The sequence below is a fragment of the Salvelinus sp. IW2-2015 genome, linkage group LG13 (genome assembly GCF_002910315.2).
Source record: "Salvelinus sp. IW2-2015 linkage group LG13, ASM291031v2, whole genome shotgun sequence".
NCBI classification, from domain to species: domain Eukaryota; kingdom Metazoa; phylum Chordata; class Actinopteri; order Salmoniformes; family Salmonidae; genus Salvelinus; species Salvelinus sp. IW2-2015.
The window spans coordinates 17,971,698-17,995,684 of record NC_036853.1 but is presented as its reverse complement, the minus strand read 5'-3'; the positions used below and the strand labels follow the sequence as shown (position 1 = coordinate 17,995,684).

The window sequence follows — 23,987 nt, the reverse complement described above, 5'->3', positions numbered from 1 at the left end:
CGCCTACCTGCACTAATACCTTGTGTCACCGCCTCACTAGACACACTCTCTTCTCCTTAAAAAATACCAACACACTGCACAAACAGTCTGTACACACACCAGGCAATCTTCCTCCACTAGTAATCTGTGCTGCTTTGGTAAAGGGAAAGATGTACATGGTGTGTACTATAGGTAAACTAGAAATATCTTCCTAGTTTATGCATGCATCACTACGGGGAAGAAATCTTATTGGAGTGAGCAGCATTGGCCCAGACGGGAAAGCCCTCTCCTATGTCAGAAGCAGTTACAGAGGGGTGTTAGCAAACATATGTTAACGCACATCGCTGGAGAACTGRAAAGCACCCTCTCGGTTTTCAAATCTTCTTCCAGACACCCCTTGAACCAGAACCCCGGCCACCTCACAGGTCCCTGGGGACATGTTATGAATCTGCAAGTACAGCGCTTATAAATATGCCTATCCCCTCTTCATCACAACCCTGGGGCTGCAGCATGGCACAATGGGCCAGCACTCCATAACCCCACCCCAACATCCCTCCACCACCTCCGCTTCCTCACCATCCAGCCCAGTCTGCAGTCCCCACAGATCCCTCCGTGCACACGCGTGCAGGGTCAGGCATAGAGAGGAGAACGCTGTCTGTTCTGTCGATGGCAGCCACAGAGAACACACAGATTGGAGAACAGCAGACAGAGCGTGCTAAATCGATGCCTTCTGTCTGGGATGGGCCATATGAGAGGGTACCCTATCGATGACTGCCCCCCGCCATGTCTGAGTTAAACCACAGCCCCATGGGCTCTCACATACACAGGCAGACCGTGGTACAACCAATCTCCCTCATGCTCATCCATCAAACCTAAACTATGGCAGTGAGAGATATGTGTAGTGTATAGAAAATGAGAATGTGGAATATTTATGCACGATATTGGAACAGACAGACAGATAGGGAGAGAGAGAAAGAAAAACCCACACCACACACAGTATATTCATACAAAAACATAGCCCAAATGCTCCCTCCAGGGGTTCCATGTTCCAGAGAGAGGCAGAAAAGGCAAAGAAAAATTGATGGAGAGAGACAAAGCAAGAGAGAAAGAGAGAGAGAGGGAGAGCGAGAGAGAGAGAATAAAGAACAAGAACGAGAGAGATATAACCAAGGTAATAAAGGCAGATGTTGATAGAGATGTAGGATCTTAATTTGATCACTCTTTTGTAGATGATAATTTGCAGGAAATGCAAACTTGTAGTGTATTCAAGGTTTAAAAAGGCTTCTAAAGTTTGTAATTTCCACTTTAAAATGTCATACTTGATTTGCCCTAACGAAAAATGTATCAACCCCTACAAAAAAGTTTCCATTATTTATAATCCACATAATTCACATTTCCTGTTGCGGCAGGATTATTTTCCTGCTGTAGCAAACGGGCTCAAATTACGATCCTACATCTGTATGCATGCACCACTGTGTTGCTTCCTAGTTGTGTTTGAGAGAGATAAAATTAATACTAATTACCAAGATTAATATCAATGTTCCTATTAATGATTATTCCAGTAATTAGAATCAACAGGATGAAATAAACTGCGGTTAAAATGTTTACACGCAAATCAAGCTGCTCTCTATGTTCTCTCCTCTGAAATGAGATATACAGCCTGTGGTCTACCCAGGCACTCTGGTTTACACCATTTGGCATGAGGAGAGAACTTGGCATGTCTCACTGTTCACGCGACGTGGTTAGAGAGCTGGATTCTTTCTCTTTTAATCCTCCATATTGTGTTGGTTTTTCCACAAGGAAAGAATAAAAAATGCCATGTCCCAGGGAAAAAGACGAGTGACCTTCAAGGGGATTGGGAGATTTGAAATGACATTAGACTAGTTAGAAAGACAATGGCAGATGCATTTACTCAAATACYATATTACTAAAAGACTGCAGTCAAAATATGGTTGTAGAAAATTACTGTAAATTAAGATAAAAGTAAGAAAAATGGCATTGTAAACCCCAGTGAATAGACACTGGATGTCTGTTGTCTGCTAGTGAGAACTAGTCAAGTCTCATCGTAATCATCATCATTGATATCACCATAAACTAAGATGTAATCTCTCTAAGAAAGTCTCATGTTGAGATCAACAACCATTATTCTATCACCTTGAGCTCCTGTCCTTAGGAAAGTGTGGGCAATTGTAGAGGACATGACATAGTCTTTTGTCCACAGTGGCTGAAGCATAGCAGGTTAAAACCAAACCACAGTAAGCCGCTACGCTAGCTCCAGCACCAGCCTCAGGCTTGTGGTCGAAGATATACATCTTCTGGGACGCTGTTTCAGCTCTAACTAACCGCATTTGTGGACAATTTACAGTGGTGGATCTCTGTTAAAACCCACCAATAAATGAATCTATGGGGTGTGGGGCTGGATGCCTGCAGGTTGCCAGGCCTAAGATAAATTGCTGCGAGTTTCTGCACCGTCTGACAATCTTAATCCTCAATAATCAAGGCCAGCAGAGTCAAGGAAAAGAGTTAGAGCACAGACACGTCGGGGCTGAGGCTAAAGAAAAATCCTCCGACCAATATTTCTCCAGCTCTGTGAGCTTACTCCAGTCTCATTCTAAGTCTCTGTTTATGAACTCAGGGTATAGTCGAGATGAGACTAAGGACTGGTTACAAGCACAGAATCTCACCTGCCTTTTCAAGGATCTTTACGCCCAAAGGTTAAAAAGTACCTCAGTTATCAACAGGTTAGGTAATGTATAAGATTCATAAGACTGACACAAGCCGGAGGGAATGTGATGTGACCCGCACTCATGAGATTACAAACAAACAGTTAGATGCTAGCCTGCCTAAGCCTCCTCTGAGCATCTTCTCAGATAAGTGTCCATTTCATGAGCAGGGGGAGAGCATTATGGCATGATTACAACAAGGCAAATGTCAGATATTCTTCATCCCCACTTACCATCTGCTGTGAGGGTCGATTGGAAAATGCTGACCCTCATCAGTAGCAGCCCTCTCTCTTGCCACCGAAAGACAGAAATTCTCTGACCTCTAAAAATATGGCACAAGTTACAGCACCCAGCCAACCAATCAGCATCCAGGGCCATGGCAGCGGGGCAGACAGACACTTCTCCTCGAGCCAAGAGTTGACAGGAGTGTGGTTAATTTAAGCAAGGCAGAATAAAATAATATATTTGCTATGACAAAGAGAAAGACACCGCTGGGCTGTGTCAAATTACTGCAGGAGGCATGAATTATTCATCTGCAAAATACACTGGATCAAATGTTGAGGAGGGATTAAGGCTAGTGAGGATTGTTAGTGTCTATAAAAAAAACTGACACAGGCACGTGAATAGGTTTGCTCTCCCGCTCCCCCGCTACACGTGTACATGTGAACAGGGTGCCCCCTTGAGCTACAAGGTTTCACCCGCTTTTATCCTCCAACGCCTCATTTCCAAGGTGTTAAACATGTCTATCTGATTTCCCGGGGCACAGACAGCAGCCTCACACCGTGCTGCCCCTGCCCAACCTAGCAAGCACCTTCTTCATCTGCACAGGCAGTTGGTTTCCACAGAAAWGCCAAGGAGCCAGGAAAGCTAATCCCTCCGCTGTGGCAAAGATGGATGTGTCAGTCTGCATCCATCCATCTGTTGGTGCCCCCTATCTGTCAGCTCCCAGTATCTCCTATCTGCAAAATGAATGCCACGGTGGGGCTGAATGAGGGTGGTCAGCTTGACAGAAACCCCTGAGGCCAACGCCCAGATAACTCCAGTAGCTTTGGAGATAAATTGCAGGAGCTTCACATGAGATGGAGCCACAATGCAATTTTCCCCAGCAGTCCAGATACAGTATATAAAGGCAGGAGGGGGGCAGGACAGTTAGCTGGGAGCTTTCAGTCAGATAACCTCCCAGTGAAATCAGACAAATACTAACAGCAGGCCCGGTGAGATCCAGAGAGGATTACAGCAGTGGAGTGAACAAGAGGAACAAAGCCACACTCATCCCTGTGTGTCATCCCTGTTTATGAGGAAGCATCACATCCTGAGTGGACTAAAGCCTCCATCTTGGTTCTGACTATGTCTCCCTCAGGCAGACCTTGAGGCCACAGCCCCCGCAGCCCTGCTGGTGGCACATGCCAACATCCTTCCGCCACAGCCTTTCTCTTTCTCCACGAAAGCATCAAGTCACCTGGGGKCAATTCCCAGACCACAACTGAATATAGATGACCTTTTGTGACCAGATCAGATGGGTAGGTTATTTATCGACTGTGCTTTCTGTTGACTCTGTTGAATAAAAGTGCCAGTGGACATGCTATATAATATTATAAACTAGGTGGTTTGAGCCCTGAATGCTGATTGGCTGACAGCCGTGGTATATCAGGTATACCACGGGTATGACAAAACATGTATTTTTACTGCTCTAATTACATTGGGAACCAGTTTCTAATAGCAATACGGCACCTCAGGGGGTTGTGGTATATATACAGTGGGGAGAACAAGTATTTGATACGGAGCCACTCCCACAGAGTTGCCCTGGCTGTGTGTTTCGGGTCGTTGTCATGCTGGAAGACCCAGCCACGACCCATCTTCAATGCTCTTACTGAGGGAAGGAGGTTGTTGGCCAAGATCTCGCGATACATGGCCCAATCCATCCTCCCCTCAATACGGTGCAGTCGTCCTGTACCCTTTGCAGAAAAGCATCCCCAAAGAATTATGTTTCCACCTCCATGCTTCACGGTTGGGATGGTGTTCTTGGGGTTGTACTCATCCTTCTTCTTCCTCCAAAGACGGCGAGTGGAGTTTAGACCAAAAAGCTCTATTTTTGTCTCATCAGACCACATGACCTTCTCCCATTGCTCCTCTGGATCATCCAGATGGTCATTGGCAAACTTCAGACGGGCCTGGACATGCGCTGGCTTGAGCAGGGGGACCTTGCGTGCGCTGCAGGATTTTAACCCATGACGGCGTAGTGTGTTACTAATGGTTTTCTTTGAGACTGTGGTCCCAGCTCTCTTCAGGTCATTGACCAGGTTCTGCCGTGTAGTTCTGGGCTGATCCCTCATGATCATTGATGCCCCACGAGGTGAGATCTTGCATGGAGCCCCAGACCGAGGGTGATTGACCGTCATCTTGAACTTCTTCCATTTTCTAATAATTGCGCCAACAGTTGTTGCCTTCTCACCAAGCTGCTTGCCTATTGTCCTGTAGCCCATCCCAGCCTTGTGCAGGTCTACAATTTAGCCCTGATGTCCTTACACAGCTCTCTGGTCTTGGCCATTGTGGAGAGGTTGGAGTCTGTTTGATTGAGTGTGTGGACAGGTGTCTTTTATACAGGTAACGAGTTCAAACAGGTGCAGTTAATACAGGTAATGAGTGGAGAACAGGAGGGCTTCTTAAAGAAAAACTAACAGGTCTGTGAGAGCCGGAATTTTTACTGGTTGGTAGGTGATCAAATACTTATGTCATGCAATAAAATGCAAATTAATGACTTAAAAATCATACAATGTGATTTGCTGGATTTTTGTTTTAGATTCCGTCTCTCACAGTTGAAGTGTACCTATGATAAAAATTACAGACCTCTACATGCTTTGTAAGTAGGAAAACCTGCAAAATCGGCAGTGTATCAAATACTTGTTCTCCCCACTGTATATATATATATATCACACACACACACACTCCATTAGGAATTTGTTTAGGCAGGTCTATATATATATATACCAAACGTCCTCTGGCCTTATTGCTTAAGTATACAATAGCCACTTATTGAACACTGCTCATGATACAAGACACTGTATACAGTTCATGTAGTATTTGTAAAGAGATGGCAATCAAGAAGAACCGCTAAATGTTTGATAAGAAATTAATAAACATACTKAAATTAAGCATCTCCCAAGATGCATTGCTCATAGAACGGGGTCAGACACTTTCCATGTTCCTCTTTAAGATCCTTAGGCAACCCAAGGGTCAGAGACTGGAGCCAGCAGCTAACACATGAGGCGGGCGAACAGGCGTGCGAGCGTGAAGCAACAGACAGGAAAGAAACACAGACTAATGAAACAGACTATCTGGGGTATTTATTTCAGGGTGAAGAAATTAATAAGCATGAAAAATAATAATCCTCAACACATTGCAGGCCAAATGCAATGATTAATGAAAAAACTGCCGACCCAATTATTTCAGGCAGAACAAAAGGCAACGGTAAAGATTGTTGAAAGGGTAAACAATGGGGAGAGCCTGGCTGGCTGCGAGCAAACAACTCAGACACAATTAAACCCACGCTGGCTGCATCTGCTCCCAGAGCCCTGCCTGGTGCACTATCACGCTGACACAGCGTGCTGCAGGCCTAGCATGGGAGGAGCAGTGGAACCTGGGCTGTTTACCTGGCTAATGCCCAGACAGCAGTGGCCAATCACTTTCCTCTGCTGCTTAACCTACTGCTGGGAGATCAGCAGATGCTTTCAAGGCCAGATGAGTCACAAAGCACAATAAAAAACACCATGATGTTATTAGCACCTTTATTACCCAGTCCCTCCAGGATTCTGCAATCACATTTAGCAAAATCCACAAATCCCTGCATATTATGCGAGGGCTTGCAAATMTGATCAATCCCGGCACTATTTTCGCATAAAACAGTCAAATCATAGCAATATTATTGCATAAAATTGACCCATTACCACAGTACAAAAASAGGGTTCGCAATTTCAACCAATAATGTCAATAAACCTTTTTCCTCGTCAGCGTATTTTTGCAAAACAATCATTGCGAAATGTCAGAATTTCRGCAGCAAAATCAAGCATTTATGCTTGCAAATATCACAAGAAAATCCCTGCAAAGTCCTGGAGGGACTGCTTTTATTAGCATTGGCTTAAAGTACTAAAGGTCATATTTGCGAGCTTCTACAAATCACATGTTCTTTTGTATAGAGGGGATTCAAAGGATGATAGAGCAGTGTTTCCCAACCCTGGTCCTCCAGTACTCCCAACAGTACACAGTTTTGTTGTAGCTCTTGACAAACACACCTCATTCAACTCATTGAGGGCTTGATTAGTTGACAAGTTGAATCAGGTGTGCTTGTCCAGGGTTAAAATACAAATGTGTACTGTTGGGGGTACTCGAAGACCAGGGTTAAGAAACACTGTGCTAGAAGATGGATTGGACAAGAGAAGGTTCATGCCAACACTGTGTTTTAAATAGGTCTTATGTGAGTTGAAGCACAGCCAGACTGTGGATTTATACAGGAGAACAAGATGAACAATTCAGAACAATTCTGATAATGACACGCTGACAGAAGAGTGCATTACATTCCATTACAGCGTCCTACAAAGCCTGACACATCTACACACACACACAGACAGGCAGACGAGCAGGGAGCGACCCCTGGCCAAATCCACCCCGTGCTACGCCCAAACAGATAAATATGCTCACGTCAGCTGCTCTGCATATTTAGGTCTCCTAATGGCTCTGTGTACCTCGCCTGGCAAAGAAAAACAAATCCTCAGGTATCAAATGTGTCATAAAGACTGACCAGGAACCCAACAAGTGCAATAATGTTGGCTAGATCATTATTGGGGGAGAAAAGCACCACTAGCATTCTCTCTATTTCTCAGTGTCTTTCRCTTTCTTTCTTTCTATTTTGTCACTCTCCCTTTCTCTCGTTCTCTCCAGTCCTCTTTTCTACTCTCCTCTAATTTCTGGTTTATTAGGAGGAGTAGGTTAAATAGCCTGTCCTCATCTCCTACACACAGCCATAAGATGAAGGGGACACAATGACACAGTGATGAAGGGGCCACAATCTCTGTTACTTCCTACAGTAGATTTATACACAGTCCTCATAACAAAAGGGCTACAGAGGCCAAGGCACTTCTAGGCCTTGTTAGACAGGCCCTTGATTGGCTGGTCAGACAAACTGAGAGCAGGCTCTTGTCACACATGAGAGCATCTGCTTAGTCCTGTAACATTACCCTGCTCTCATCTCATTCAGCAGAGCTGAGTGGTTTGATCCGCTTACCCCACCGCCACAGGAGTAAATAGAAACACTGAGGAAAATGTCAACAAGACTCTTTATGATGCTAAAAGATACATCTGATTAAATATGCTTCCAATTTACCTCTAGCACCAAGCCACAGCTTGACAGGAGAAGCAGAAATAATGAAAACACAGACACGCCACTTACCTGATCATCGCCAAAACTGGTAGCTTTTAGAACTTCAGATGAACAATTCCAATATGAAACCAGTCCAGAGGAATCAGGTAGGTCTAATGTTTTTAAATTCCCAATCATCAACGTTGATTGTTCAGGTGGTGTTCAATCTGACATACCACGTTTTCTAATATTCATAATTTGCAGAAATAAAGACTAGTTATGGAGAGAAATCTATTTGGAAATTGTCGTTTGATGGGGACAAATTCTGTGGCTCATGCTGGGGGCTCGTCATAAAGTATTAATGGTTACCATTATCCACCATTTTTACTACAATATTCAATCTTCTGCCTTCAAGCTAGGTTTCCTTTGACACATTGCTTGCTGGCGTGCGTGACAAAAGGATTTTGCCACAATTGTGTGCTCATACCCCTTGACTTTTTTCACATTTTGTTGTGTTACAGCCTCAATTTTTCTCTCACCCATACACAATACCTTATAATGACAAAGTGAAAACTTGTTTTTAGAATTTTTTGCAAAAGTATTGAAAATGAAATACAGAAATATGTAACTTACATAAGTATTCACACCCCTGGGTCAATACATGTTAGAATCACCTTCGGCAGATATTACAACTGTTAGTCTTTCTGGGTAAGTCTCTAAGAGCTTTGCACACCTGGATTGTACAATATTTCCACATTATTCTTTCAAAATTCTTCAAGCTCTGTCAAATTGGATGTTGATCATTGCTAAACATCCATTTCCAAGTCTTGCCATATATTTTTAAGCCGATTTAAGTCAAAACTGTGACAAGGTCTCTCAGAAACATGTCATCTTGGTAAGCAACTCCAGTGTATATTTGGCCTTGTGTTTTAGGTTGTTGTCCTGCTGAAAGGTGAATTTGTGTCCCCGTGTCTGTTGGATATACCCTGATGAAGACAGCTTGGCTGTCGAAACGTTGGTAATTAAATTTTTGCATCTGAGCTCCTAGAGTGTGCGGCTCTCCTTTATTTTTACGTTTTCTACTCCGCTAGCCAGCACCTCGCCTGTGTGCGTTTCTTTTTCTTCTGGAAAGCAGACTGAACCAGGTTTTCTTCTGAGATTTTGTCTGTGCTTAGCTCTATTCTTTTTATTTTTATCCTGTACAGACTTCCTTCTCTTCACTTTGTCATTTATGTTAGTATTGTGGAGTAACTACAATGTTGTTGATTCATCCTCAGTTTTCTCCTATCACAGCTGTTTCCTTCCTCTCCTTCAACTGAGTTACSAAGGACGCCTGTATCTTTGTAGCYACAGGGTGTATTGATACACCATCCAAAGTGTAATTAATAACTTCTCCATGCTCAAAGGGATATTTAATGTCTGCTTTTTACATTTTTACCCATCTGTGTTTGAAATTCCCTGCTCGACTGAGGGACCTTTCTGTGGGTACAGAGATGAGGTAGTCAATAAAAAATCATGTAAAACACTATTATCGCACACAGAGTGAGTCCACGCAACTTATTATGCGACTTCTAAGCACATTTTTACTCCTYAACTTATTTAGGCTTGCCATAACAAAGGGGTTGAATACTTATTGACTCAAGACATTTCAGCTTTTCATTTTTAATTAATTTGTAAACATTTCTAAAAACATAATTCCACTTGGACATTATGGGGTATTGTGGGTACGCCAGTGACACAACATCTCATGAGACAACATCTCACAACATCTCACGCACCTGTGCATCAATCTAAGGAACATAATAAAAAAATCCCCATCAAAATCCGTCAGTTTAAACTAGAGATTTGCATGGGCTGCGTCTTAATCCTTCGCATCCGCCCATTTCGGCCTGCTGCATCTGCGGAGGAAGGTGGGGGTGCTACAGCATTTGTCAGACCATGAGACATCCAAAAAATCTGTCTTCTCCGAAAACATATGTAGCGTCCGAACGGTTTGGCGTCCAAATATTATGACCAGTCTATGGAAAGGGGAGACTCTCACGAGCACAGTGTTTTTTCCCCCTGTTTTGCTCTACGACCCCRACAAGTGTCACGGGACTCGTCTGAAGGTAACCCATACAAACAAATGTAAGTATGTAGGTAGTTTTGTGTCCCAAAAATCTCCTTTTGACTGTCTTTTCTGTCATTTATGAATTTTCTGGTCAATGTGTTTCTGAGACTTTTAGAAGTGTTTTAATCAATTTAAAATTCAGGCTGTGACACAAGAAAATATGAAAAAGTCGAGGGGTGTGAATACTTTCTGAAGGCACTGTAAATCACCATATGAAGGGACAATAATGATATTCATGAAAACAAATGACAGCATAATCTAATTGAAGGTGAAACCATGGCACCTTTGTTTCACTCTGTGTCCACAAGGCAAAGAGATATAGCGTTGATGYACGCCTACTGTACTGTTTGTATACAGGTAGCTAGTATTGGAAGATTAGTGATAAGGACAAAAGCTGAGAAACCTTACCTAATACTCCAAGCCGATAGTTCACTGTGATGACGATAACATTGCCGTAACTTGCCAAGATGCTGCCGTCAAACATATTCCCAGTGCCCTCCATGTAGGATCCCCCATGGATAAATACCATCACAGGCTTYGGGCTGCCGCTTTCACGGATGTCTGCAAGAAGGGGAAGGAAATTATTAAAGGACAAATTAAAGCCGACAGCTGGAGATGCAATCTGAATTGTGGACGCTTTGCTTTTCTCATAATTTGTGGCACATTGACTTTGCTTTGAGACAATTTCTGGTTTGCACGTCAGATAGTTCATTTTCTACGTGACAAGTATGACATGTTCCTGGTGATTGAAAATTGAAAATGAATCATATTTTTTAGTTTCAGGAAATTTTATGGGCTGTTTTTAATTTTTGGAGGGCCAATAAACTGTCAGCATTAAAGAAGAGCAGAGATTCAAATTGACATTTCAATTTATYCGGCACAGAAAGCTAGTTTTAATCTAATAAAACAGATTGAACCTAAATGTTTTCAAAAACATTCTTGAAGAAAAGTTTTTAATTACATTTCAGACATCCAACGTTTTCCCTTTAACAATGTGTTATGCTTACTGAACTTCGCATAATGATTTCAGCTCAACTGATGCTGTCCAGAGTCTTTACAAAGGAGGACATCTAGATTGGGCACTGGGTTCGAATTAAATGGGAGATAGGGATACAAAAAATGGCTTCCGATTACTTTCATCTTTCATAGAGCAGAAAGGCTTTTCATCTTGAGTGCAAAATGTCCACATACATGCTCAATATCTCATTGATGTTTGGTGTTGGGGGACTCACTTGCAAGAGGTCTCAGTGCTGAGGAAAGTAATTAAATAGTAACAAAATAAAAGAATAGAATTTTCCAAAAAGCCTTCTCTTACGGCAAAAAGATTAGGCCGTATTTGCAGAATCCAGGCCCTCTCTGTTCTTTTAGTTGATTTTCTTCCTCCCACTCTCTCTTTCTCTCTCTCTCTCTCTCTCTCTCTCTTACATTTCCAGTGAAAGTGAAGGCTCCTAGGGAGGAGTAGAGAAGGAAGGAAAGGCCAGGGCAACTCTCATCTTCTCTTCCTCAGTAGGCAATGCACCATAACTCCTATATTATTGATTAGGACTGAGCAGCTGCAGAGTGTGTGTGTGTGTGCGCAAAAACATAAGTTAGTGGGGAAAAAGAGAGCGAGAAAGAGAGGGAGACAAGGAGAGAAAGAAAAAGAGAGCGGAAGAGAGATCCGAAGGAAAAATCTTGATTATTTTCTGAAATTGCACATCAGAATCCTAACATCTTTCATTCACGTTGATTAATTAATTTAAATCGCAGAATATGATTTGATTTGATTTTAATAGCAGCTGTATTCATGCAAGTGTGTAAACTAGTGATGCATTGAGACAGGAGAGTAATACCTGATCTCTCTAGATAGTTACAAACAGAACAGCAAGGCAATTTATTAAATCTGTAAAATAAAACTAGAAATGAAGACTAACTGGAAAGATTGTGTGTCTGTCTGTGTAAGTGCATGCATACATGTGTGCGTGAGAGAGATTCTTACAGTACATGTGTCGCCCCTCTCTGTCTCTTGTGCGGGTGCCAGCAGCAGATTAAAGTGACACACATCTGGCCACAGAGGGTTATGGCTGTGGTGTGTAGAGGTCTGTCTGTCAGGATTTCCATTACATAATGCATGTCATTCATTGTCCTTTATGCTGTTTGTTCTTTTGTTCACTTCAGCTTTGTGAGTGGCAAAAAAGCAAGTGCACATTCACATTTCTTTGGAAGGATTCCAGGCTTCTCTGACCAAGGTCCAAAAATTGTAAACCTCCATAAATGAGGAATAGAAGCCAGGGAATTATATGTGCTGGTGTAACGGAGTTAAGAACGTACTGTGAGCTCACTCTACAGCTAGCTTGAAATGTCGCAGTTGGAGCTATTGAATTAAGATATTTTTCAATAGCTCAAACAGTCGGTACGTTGTCAAGGAGGGTGGTCACGTGTGTCTGCGAGCAGAGGATCACTGGTTCGAACCCGGTATAAGGGCAGGGACAGTAGAAGAAGCTATACTGTTAGCAGCACACTGACGTCTGTTTCACTGGTGCCATCAAGCCACTGATCCGCAGTTGGGCTCAGCTCAACAGCCAGGGTCGCTCACTGTGTGGCAAGTTTAGAAAGGGTGGTGGAAGCTATACTGTTAGCAGCACACTGGCATCCGTTTCACTGGCTTTTGAGATTCAATGGCAATTTGGTCTAAACTGGGCCTACTAATCACAGGCTTCTTTCATGCATGCTACGTGAACACCATGGTGTGCTAGGCTCATCCTAGCTGGAGGTAAATGGAGACAAGGTACAGCGTAAGTGAGGACAGGTGCATTCCTATAAAGATGCTCACATAACAGAAGACTAGCTGCAGAAGCACTGCACTGCAATGCCACCCACGTAATATCTCTATGACCTTGCAGACAAGATATAAAGAGAATGTCCCTGTCTTAATCCTCCGGAGGACCAAAGCTTCCAGCCATTACAAAWCCACAGCTGTATCGGCAGCTACAAAGAACTGCACATCTTACATTCCATGACATGGAGAGGTTCCATGGCCGGTGTTGTGTTTGTTTGACTTCATATCTCTGCTGTGGCTATAGGTTACACGTCGAAAGAGCAGTACCAGTGAGACAGCAAGCCGATTGGTCCTTGGAAAACTTCATTCACAGATCTCAGTGCGTTGGTTTTCACAACATATTGTCTTCTGTCTCAGAGAGGATTATTCATATGCCCTGGATTCTTTATCAAGTGAATAGGCTACTTGAGAGGCTTGCTGGGATTTCACTGTATATTTGTGCCTTCTTTAATCTTTTGATGTGTGTACTCAGCAAATCGCAAGTTGCTGCAGATCAAAGATAGCTGCTGCATTTCTCGTTTAGTTTTCTGTAATTGGTGTTTATTTCACCAGATTATGCAGGAGATGTACATTATTAAGACTGTGTTCTGTCATTAAGTAGGAAGATCACTTTCTCACTCCCTCACTTTCTCTTTGAATAAATTCATTTGTGGTTATTAGAGTACTTTCTTCTGTTTATTACTTTTCAGTGAGGAACCCCTTTTAATATTTGTCAATTTGAAATGGTGGCCTTGATCACTAGGCTTATATCACTGTGCCATAATGTACTTGAATTTGTGTAAAATAGTGATGAAGAGGCATCATTAAGAAGGAACTTTGTGATCAACATGTTGCAAGTCATTGCCCATAACAATCCAGGAACATCCATACATGTTGCATAGGAAACACTTTTTTTATAACACAACTGAAGGTGACTTGTGTTAGTATTGATCGGGGTATCCAATTCCCCAGGGTTGCAATGGTATCTTTTATTTTAGAAAAAAGAGGAGAGCTTTAAAAAATCATGCAAAAATGTATTAAGATTTGATTGAAGGGTTAATAGCCTCTTTTAGGTGGGATGCAACATGTAAAAAAAAAAAATCAATAAAAAGAATTCAAGCAAAAACCTACGTTAGATTATTAACGATTAAGTACTCTGGAATGACGGGAGACATTAAACATACTCTTAAAACATCAAGCAAAAAAGACAAAACAAATCCAGCAAAAATGACGAAGAAAAAAAATCTTCAATAAAAAAAGAAAAAAAGACAAGAAATGTAAGAAAAACAAAGAAGAAAAAATTTGAGAGTTCCTTGTCATGCAAATCAGTTTGGCATCAAAAAATACCTTCATCCTCCACCCCGTCATTATCATCTAAATCATCATTGTGTTTCTTTGTAAGGGGACCTAGGATCAAGAATGGAGAAGATGGAGGAAACAGAGAATACAAGAACACACAAACCTTATAAATGCTCTAAAGAAAAATACATCTTAAGTGATTTTCSCTGTGAAAAATCAGACTGAAAGAGAAGAATGTAAACAATATGATACACATTTGTGGAGCTTGGTAGTATGACTTTTGTTAAAGTCCTGTACAAGAAAGGTTTTCAAAATAGGACTGTTTCTTTCAAAAAGATTCAAGAATGTAAGATAAGTCCTTTTCAGTAAAACAGAAAGTGTATTTTCAGAACAAGCTTTACCTCATGTCATTATCACCCCTCTTTCAGAAATGTTCAAGTAAATTGACAATCATATAATTAACTGTATATAATTACTCATAAGAAGCCAATGACCATATCCTCTGCATCATTTTGACTCAACATGTAAGGACATTTTGGGGGGTGTCTTGTAAAATGAAGTTCCAATAAGTAGCCCACGTCTGCGAATTTTCATGGAGAATACCCAAGATTGAATCACAAGTCGACTCAAGATATATAAAACAATCTCAGCCTTTTGAAGGAGAGAGGACCTATGCAAAATTGAACCTAAATTAAGTAATGTCATTGCAGGATCACAGCAGATCACACAGTGCAGGATGCCAAGTGGATGAAGTCACTCCAAACACACAGAGAGGTTAATTTGCTTCATTGTCTCTTATAGGTTCCATTATATAACAGGGAATAGGTCAGAGACTGCAGCAGAGTAAACCAAGACAGGATTAATTTAGTGAGAAACAGCACATAATCCACAGTAATGGACTGTAATACAAACACGACACAGATGGACAAACAGACAGACAGGCACACAGAGAGACAGACGGGCACAGGCGTGCACACACACACACACACACACTACAAGGTTGACAGAGCTGTAGTCTAGACACATGCAAGCCTACATTAGGGTCAAGCATGTGTAAGCAGAGAGCAGCACAGGCAAGAGGGAGAGACAGTATGGCTAATGAAAGAAGCCTTCACACACACACACCACTCAAACTCATTCTGCCTATGATCATGCTCCAACATGACCATACAGCACAGCAGATCAAAAAAAGGGAAGTAATGAGAGGCAGGGATGAGAGGGGGGAAATCGAAATGCTCTGTTTTCTATTTCATTCTATAAAAATAGTCCAGACACGTATTTTTCTCATGTCTTGTAGCCAGAACAGAACTCGAGAGGGAATGGCATGACAACACTTTAATTTCTAGCYGCATTCTGGAGAAGAAAAAACATTTGACGTTAACATCACGTTTCACCCAGCAGGGTTGATGAGATTGATTTTGTGAAATACATAGAAAAAAAGGAAACCGTTACCAAAATAAAGCCTGTATGGTAACTGAATTGAGATGCTGGAGCAGTGTCCTGCAGTGCCTTGTGACATGACTGTGACATGTCCCCTAACTGAGGGGATGGTTGGATTATATCAGTCAGGACAGCAATTTCAATAAATTCCCTGTATTTCCAGAAATCCTCCAACCGGGATTTCAGAAAAAAACAGGGAATGTATTGAAAGTTCCCAGAATTTTGCAACCCTAAGCATGACAGCATGCTGTCAGCATCACATGTCACTACTAAACTCCAAGTGACTGAGGGGCAGGCCCCACACAATGACCTCTCAACCCGTTCTGACTCCCTTGGAGTACTAGAGGACCTCAACACTTGTGTGTCACACCTGGCTCCACTGCACTGATTAGAGAGGCTCTCTGATTTTCTGTCTTTCCCAGTCTTTATTGTCTCTCTCTCTCCCRTTCTTTCCTCTGCCTCTCCATCTGTTTGACTGGTAACCTGTCTGCCTGTGTTGCTGTCTCTGTCTCCRCCCCACTCTCTGCCTGTCTTACCAGTGATGCTGTCTCCCAGTCAGATGATAGATTGATATATTACTGTAGCCTAGCTCTTACATACCATTTCTAAATTAATTTCCATATCCCTCTTTCTGACGATATTGATTTGTGTTCATCTCTGAATGACAAAGTGCAACTTCACGCTCGAGCACTCTGTAATGCAGGAAAACAGGTGGGCCAGTGCAGCGTGCAGCAGGCGGCCGACTCCAGGGATCCTAGCGCCCTTAACACTTTAATAGACTATGAACCCCGAGGCTCCAGCCAGATGAGGTAATTAATGCTTAGAGCTCAATCTATCTCACATTGTGCACATTACGACACATTCGTCAAGGATCTTAGACCTGTCAAATGGAAACAAACCAACTCAATCAATCATAGATTTGACCATTAAAACAATAGGCTCTCAGTCTATAACATACAAAAGTTAATACATCTGGGGATTATGCACTGACCTCTGATACAGTACAGGTTATAAAAGGTATTTTTCCATGTATAAATATTTCCCATCCTTTGATAAATTACTGAATGTGTCTATGGTGAAATATATATGCTGAAATATTTCATTCAATGCAGGTGGTGCCATAACATGGTGCCATTGATCATGAGCAGAATACACAATAACCTATCTTTCATATGTAGTCCAACAGCACAATAACCTATCTTTCATATGTAGTCCAACAGCACAATAACCTATCTTTGGCTATACAGCCAATTACAGGGCTCACAGCTCTGTAGATCTCTTTGATTAATGACTCAGACACTACTGACTACGTCCACCCATGTAATGTGCAGTTGATGAAATGACGTCCGACTCTCTCCAAATATTAGAGGCACACAACAGAGAGAGGCTGGCTCTCTGACAGACTGACTGACTGACCTATTCACACTCTCAAAGCAGAAACACAGCTCCCAGACAAATTATCTGTTGTACGGCTGGGGATGATTTGACTGTTTTAACATTCTAAAACAGTATAGTAACCTCAACCTGCACTCATCGTTAAGCCAGCTACTAAACCAGGTATGCAGCTCTCCAGTGCTCTGTATTCAAACTATAGGCTTACAGACAGGCAGGGTAGACCATGTGACTACCATGTGCTCTGCAGAAGAAAAACATCCTCTGGCTAACACTTTGTGATGTGTCGCAGAGTATACATCCAGTACAACAGGTGACCCTCTCAGCTGCCTGCCTGCCTGTGACAAGGCTTCTCACACATGTAGGCTAACACATCGAGCCCAAGGCAACCAACCACACCATATGGAACTAAAAGTCTCCAACCGCCCTGATTTTCCCTCAGTTCCAACCCAGCACCCTGGCTGTCCTACTGTCTTACTACGCATGTTCTTCTTCTTGAACTGCACTGTTGGTTAAGGGCTTGTAAGTAAGCATTTCACCGTAAAGTCGACACTTGTTGTATTCGGCGCATGTAACAAAAATGTGAGATCCTACTACTGGTCACGCCTGACAGGGAGAGCGAGAGCATCAGCTACCCTCGTAGAGGGGAGACATACTATATTAAAATGTGTGACATCTAAAGTAAAGTATGAGGGGGAAAGGATGGAGCCTGTGTGCTTTCTCCTTTGTTGACCAATTGCTACAGAATTGACCAAGATGCATCTAGGGGGGACTTATTTTCTATCCTGGCCTGTCATATACAGTACAAAGCAGTTGTATCAGGAATCAACAGGAATCATCAGGAATCAACATGAATAAACCCTTTTACTCTCTTTGCACAGCATCCCCATCTTTTCTGTTTGCTTTCTTCCATGCAGCTGCTAGTGAGATAATCTAAGTAGGATACTGTATAGGCACAGTGTTAGACCTGCCATCAATCATAATTTCTTTCTTCAAAAATCATTTGTAACCTTGCCAGCATGAATATTTCATGATGTTATATGAATTTGCTTCTGTGTTTTCTCCCCTAATGAACCAAGATTCATACGTATACTTTTATATAGATAAATATTCTCCACACGTACTGCTCACTGTGTAATACTGTGTAACATCAGTCACAAATGGTAACAACAGGAGTCTCATAAATATTTGATTCCCGTAACACGGCTGACATTCTAATGACTGTCAACAAGGGTCTCTGGACCCAGCGAAAAAGGTTATGATGCTGGGTTTCAAATATCAGTAGTGAATTCCAGCAAAAAGATAGGTTATTTTCTTGGAAACCCCCCTTGGGGAGAGCAGAGAGGACCTGGGGACCCAAATGTCACAGCGCCTTTGGATTGTAAAGGTGCTGCTGCTCATTAGAGCCAGCCACTGACAGGATCTAAAGGCAGGTAACATCGGTGTGTGTGTGTGTGTGTGTGTGTGTGTGTGTGTGTGTGTGTGTGTGTGTGTGTGTGTGTGTGTGTGTTGTGTGTGTGTGTGTGGGTGTGGTGCGAGTGTGTGGTGGTGTATGGGGGGGGGGCTTTCATTAGGAGCTGTCAAAAGGATAACAGGGACATACAAAATGACACACCTAGTAATGAGCACCCTTCCTGTTGAGGGGAAGTTGACAGGGGAGAGGGTCAGCAACTCAGCCCCCCGCCCCGCCGCAAGGAGCACACAGAAATATCAATCATTTGATGGACCAAGTAGCTCTGCTATTGGCCAAGCCGGTCTGCGCAGAACCTTTCAGAACCTGATCATTTGATCATGAAGAGTGGCATCTCCATTCGTAAGCACCAGGACAAGTTAGATAGAGTATGACCAATTACCCAGCAGAGCAAAATATTGATCCAATTAAAAGTGCAGATACAGATGGTGCTAATTGTACTGGAGTCACAAGATGTAGTATTGGAAATATTATAATGTTGATTTCTTATCGATGCTTCACATGTTCCTATTCTCATTGATTGTTATGTCCCACTGCAGAAATAGTTATTTCTTATCAATCTAGTGTATGTTCTCTCGCTCATAACCCAGTCTACATACACAGTCCTGTCAATGCCTTTCTACTCCAGGCTTACTAAGGCTAGTACATTTTTCAGCAAATACAGACATATTTATTTGATACGGTAGCAAGTCAGGCCACGTCTTTTTGGTGCAGATTTTATGCATCCCCTCACTATGAAGTATGCTTAATTTCTATCCTAAATCACTTTGATAGATCAAAAGGACATGAGACAATCAAGTGTGGAGATGGCTGTGGTTGAGTTAGATGTCGAGAGTGAGAGTGATTCAGGAGTCTCATCTTCAAACAGCTCAAATCTACCTACATCCTGACACCTGTAAACTTCTACATTCACCAGCACCACCCCATGGCCCTGACCAAAGGCCAAATCCAACATGCAGGTTGAACAATGCACCTGCTTCAAAACAAAACGTTATGGTGTTATACTAGCTGGATGCTCTAAGACTCCAGATGTGGTGTACTCTGACAGGAGAGGGACAGCCATGGTTCATCAGGGTTATAGCCCAGGACCCCAACATGACACGGAGAACGGAGCTTGCCTCCGAGACCAGGCCTCAGCAACGCAATGGATGATTGGGAAAGAGGGATGTTCAAAGAGACCTCGGTACCAGCGGGACAGCAAACGGGCTAATTTGCCACCGTATTCTATTTTCAAATCATTTCAATTTCAAAGTGCTGTAATACCATGCGGCGGGGATGAAAGAGAGGACTGCAGTGCGTTGCTCAGCTCTACCATCAACATCCCTCAACCCCAGCCCTCCTCTCCTCTCAAACAGTACGTCAGCAGAATTAGGCATTATTTCCCAGCTCCAAAAATAATGCAAACATGTTCTCTTTCTCTCTTTTGTAGTGTGCAGCCTTTGATATGGACCTACAAGTTACAAATGTAGCTTTTAATCAATATTTAATCTCTCCCATCCGATGAACCGGTATACATCCTACTCTAACTCACAAAATGGAATTTGGAAATACATTTTTAAAAATCACTAAAACTATGCAAGGTTGTTGTTGTTTTGAACATAAGTTACAGATGATGTAATAATACTAATCATTATCATCATCATAATTCAAACCAGACCTCTGTCAATGGACACAAGTACAAGCTGTTAGCATAACAGTGTTGCAGACTAGGGCTGAATATTTTCCTGGTATTTTACAAATGTTCCATCCCAAGAATAAATCCCTTTTCTCCCGGATAACCRGGTATTCCCGCCAAAACCGGAAGTGTCATTCAAAAGCATATAAATAGGCCTATGTCTGGATTTGATTAGAGCTTTGATAAAAAAATTCAAGCCGGATGCTAGCTGAGCATGATGAGCTATACATGAAATACATTTTATGAGCCCTACATTAGACATTTCATGATCCCAAGCCCAAAAAAGACCGAATGATTGTGTTGTTATTAAATACATACAGTGGGGAGAACAATTATTTGATACACTGTCGATTTTGCAGGTTTTCCTACTTACAAAGCATGTAGAGGTCTGTAATTTTTATCATAGGTACACTTCAACTGTGAGAGACGGAATCTAAAACAAAAATCCAGAAAATCACATTGTATGATTTTTAAGTAATTAATTTGCATTTTATTGCATGACATAAGTAGTTGATACAGGCACATTACGCACAACAGAAAAACACAAATAATGTATACCTTTCATAATATGTTCTTAGCCTACCTCCTCTTTCTTTCTCTATTGTTGTTTCACTCCTTCCTCGCTTTCAACAGTTAAATAAGTTTTGTTGTCCTTATCTTCATCATTCTAATGACATTATTGAATAATATAGCATTAGAACTAGCTGCAGAAGGCTTTCAGTTCTCTTCACAAAGATTGAATGGTTATCAGTCTGCATAYATAACTGCTATAGCCTACTGCCATTGCGCGTTTGCTCTTCTTTCAAACTACCCATGGGTTATATTGGCTGTTGTATTTAACATTAAGCAAAAGAAAAGCATACATCCCTCTTTAAAGTCTATTGGTATAGGAAATGCAAAAAAAATGATGTCCAGCCAGCTGTTCTAGTCTAGCTTTTTCTGCATGGGACTCCAAGAGCTAATGAGTGTTTTTTAAGGAGAGACCCCAGCAGGTGCGTGCATATTGCGTGCATATTGCGCAAGAGACAGAGGCTATAAGTATGAAGCTTATTATGCATAACCCATTATTAACTAGCTAAATATAGGGCTAATATTGCATTGAAGGGTATGACATCTATATACAGTGCATTCGGGAAGTATTCAGACTTTTTCCACATTTTGTTACGTTACAGCCTTATTCTAAAATGGATTTTAAAAAATCATTAAAAAAAATAAAAAAATGGATAAAAAAAAATCCAAATCAATCAATCATCAATCTACACACAATACCCCATAATGACTAAGCGAAAAATGGATTTAGACATTTTTGAAAATGTGTAATATAAAAAAACAGATACGTTATTTACATATGTATTCAGGCCCTTCAATATGAGACTCAGAATTGAGCTCGGGTGCATCCTGTTTCCATTGACCATATCTTGAGATGTTTCTACAACTTGATTGAAGTCCACCTGTGGTAAATTCAATTGATTGGACATGATTTGGAAAGGCACACACCTGCCTATATAAGGTCTCACAGTTGACAGTGCATGTCCAAGCCATGAGGTCGAAGGAATTGTCCGTAGAGCTCCAAGACAGGWTTGTGTCGAGGTTCAGATCAGGGGGAAGGGTGCCAAAACATTTCTGCAGCATTTAAAGTCCTCAAGAAGACAGTGGACTCCATCATTCTGAAATGGAAAAAGATTGGAACCACCAAGACTCTCCCTAGAGCTGGCCGCCCGGCCAAACTGAGAAATCAGGGGAGAAGGGCCTTGGTCAGGGAGGTGACCAAGAACCCCACGGTAACTCTGACAGAGCTCCAGAATTCATCTCTGGAGATGGGAGAACCTTCCAGAAGGGCAACCATCTCTGCAGCACTCCACCAATCAGGCCTTTATGGTAGAGTAGCCAGACGGAAGCCACTCCTCAGTAAAGGCACATGACAGCCCGCTTGGCACCTAAAGGAGTCTCAAACCATGAGAAACAAGATTGTCTGGTCTTATGAAACCAAGAATGAACTATTTGGCCTGCATTCCAAGCATCAAGTATGTAGGAAACCTGGCACCATCCCTACAGTGAAGCATGGTGGTGGCAGCAACATGCTGTGGGGACGATTTTCAGTGGCAGGGACTGGGAAACAACCATAAACGCCTGATTGGTGGAGTGCTTGTGTCAGGAATGTCAGGAATTGTGAAAAACTGAGTTTAAATGTTTTTGGCTAAGGTGTATGTAAAATTCCAACTTTAACTGTATGTTCTTGGGAACCTTCAATGCTGCAGAAATGTTTTGGTACCCTTCACCAAATCTGTTCATCGACACAATCCTGTCTCGGAGCTCTATGAACAATTATTTTAACCTCATGGCTTGGTTTTTGCTCTGACATGCACTGTCAACTGTGGGACCATATATAGACAAGTGTGTGTCTTTCTTAATCATTTCCAATCAATTGAATTTACCACAGGTGGACTCCAATCAAGTTGTAGATACATCTCAAGGATGATCAATGGTAACAGGATGTACCTGAGCTCAATTTCAACTCTCATAGTAAAGTGTGTAAATACTAATGTAAATAAGGTATTCATGTTTTTCCCAAAAACGTTTTTCTCTTAGTCATTATGGTGTATTGTATAGATTCATGATATTTTTWAATACWTTTTTAGAACAAGGCTGTAATGTAACAAAATGTCGAAAAAGTGAAGGGGTCTGAATACTTTCTAAATGCACTGTATAGGCCTTTGGATTKAATTTGAATGGAGTTGATGGAGAGAAAGACCCAGAGAGTGCTCACGCTGCACTGATTTAAAGCAATGATATTCGAGTGATAAGATGTTTTAAAACTCTGCAGCTGCAATAAAAAAAAGTTWAATATTTACAATTAAATGATAAGGTGTCTTTACATTACTGTAGCATAGACTATGCTGCAGGAAATGTAGGCCTACCTGTCACAAGAAAAAAAGTTACTATGATAGGTCTACATGCATTGTGAACTGCGCTCCATGCTGAAATGGGCTGTCTGTCCCCACCCTGAGCATTGATGATTCATTCTGCGGAGACCATAGAGAAGCCAAATTTAGACGTCGCATATCATTTCACAGTTCCATTTCACGCCATGCTGTTCGTATAAATAATTCATTATAYTTTACCTTTTTCTCTCAGTTATTTATCTCAGTTAAAGGGAGTGGTTTTGGCCGGTAAATCCCGGTATATTTCGGTAACCGGGTTCCCGCCATTCAACCCTATTGCAGACAGTACAACACTGATATGAACCAAAGCTATGCCCATTACCTGTTGAGAGCAAGGCTTAAAATCAGGCAACACAATGGCAGGGTGAAGAACAGTTCCACAACATGCAAGGCTGGCTGCCTTTGATAGTAATGTGAGGCTGAATAATGGATGGCTCAACTCCCCTTAATGTTCTCCAGGAGAAAGAGGTTTTGTATCTATCATCCAAATCACCAAGTTCAACCCTGTCTCATCAAAGCTAAATTTAAACCCTGTCACCCACTTAAAAAGAAGAAGAGAAACAGTGAAGCGAAGGTTAAAAGTGAACGTTGCATCTTGCCAGGGAGWCAAGAGCATTAGTAAACCAAAGCAACAACACCCCGAGGTACATTTTATATCTATATCTCCTGCGCGTTTAGAAAACACAAAAATAGATCAAGAAATAAAAAGGCAAAATTAGAAATAGAGTAGCGATATCRAAAGAGCGATAAGATGAAGAGATTTTCCTTTAGAGAAAAAAATAATCATGTTGATTTTGGATTTCCTC

General features: G+C 41.8%; 1 protein-coding gene across 1 annotated transcript in view; it reads right to left on the bottom strand.

Moving 5' to 3' along the window:
* Positions 1 to 23,987, bottom strand: part of LOC111972231 (neuroligin-1-like) — a 296,521-nt gene that overhangs the window by 197,312 nt on the left and 75,222 nt on the right. Inside the window, exons 3-4 of the mRNA XM_023999169.2 lie at positions 14,310 to 14,369; positions 10,574 to 10,726 (exon numbers count right to left, since the gene is read on the bottom strand). Coding sequence (XP_023854937.1) covers positions 10,574 to 10,726; positions 14,310 to 14,369 — 213 coding nt within the window. The remainder of the gene's footprint in view (positions 1 to 10,573; positions 10,727 to 14,309; positions 14,370 to 23,987) is intronic.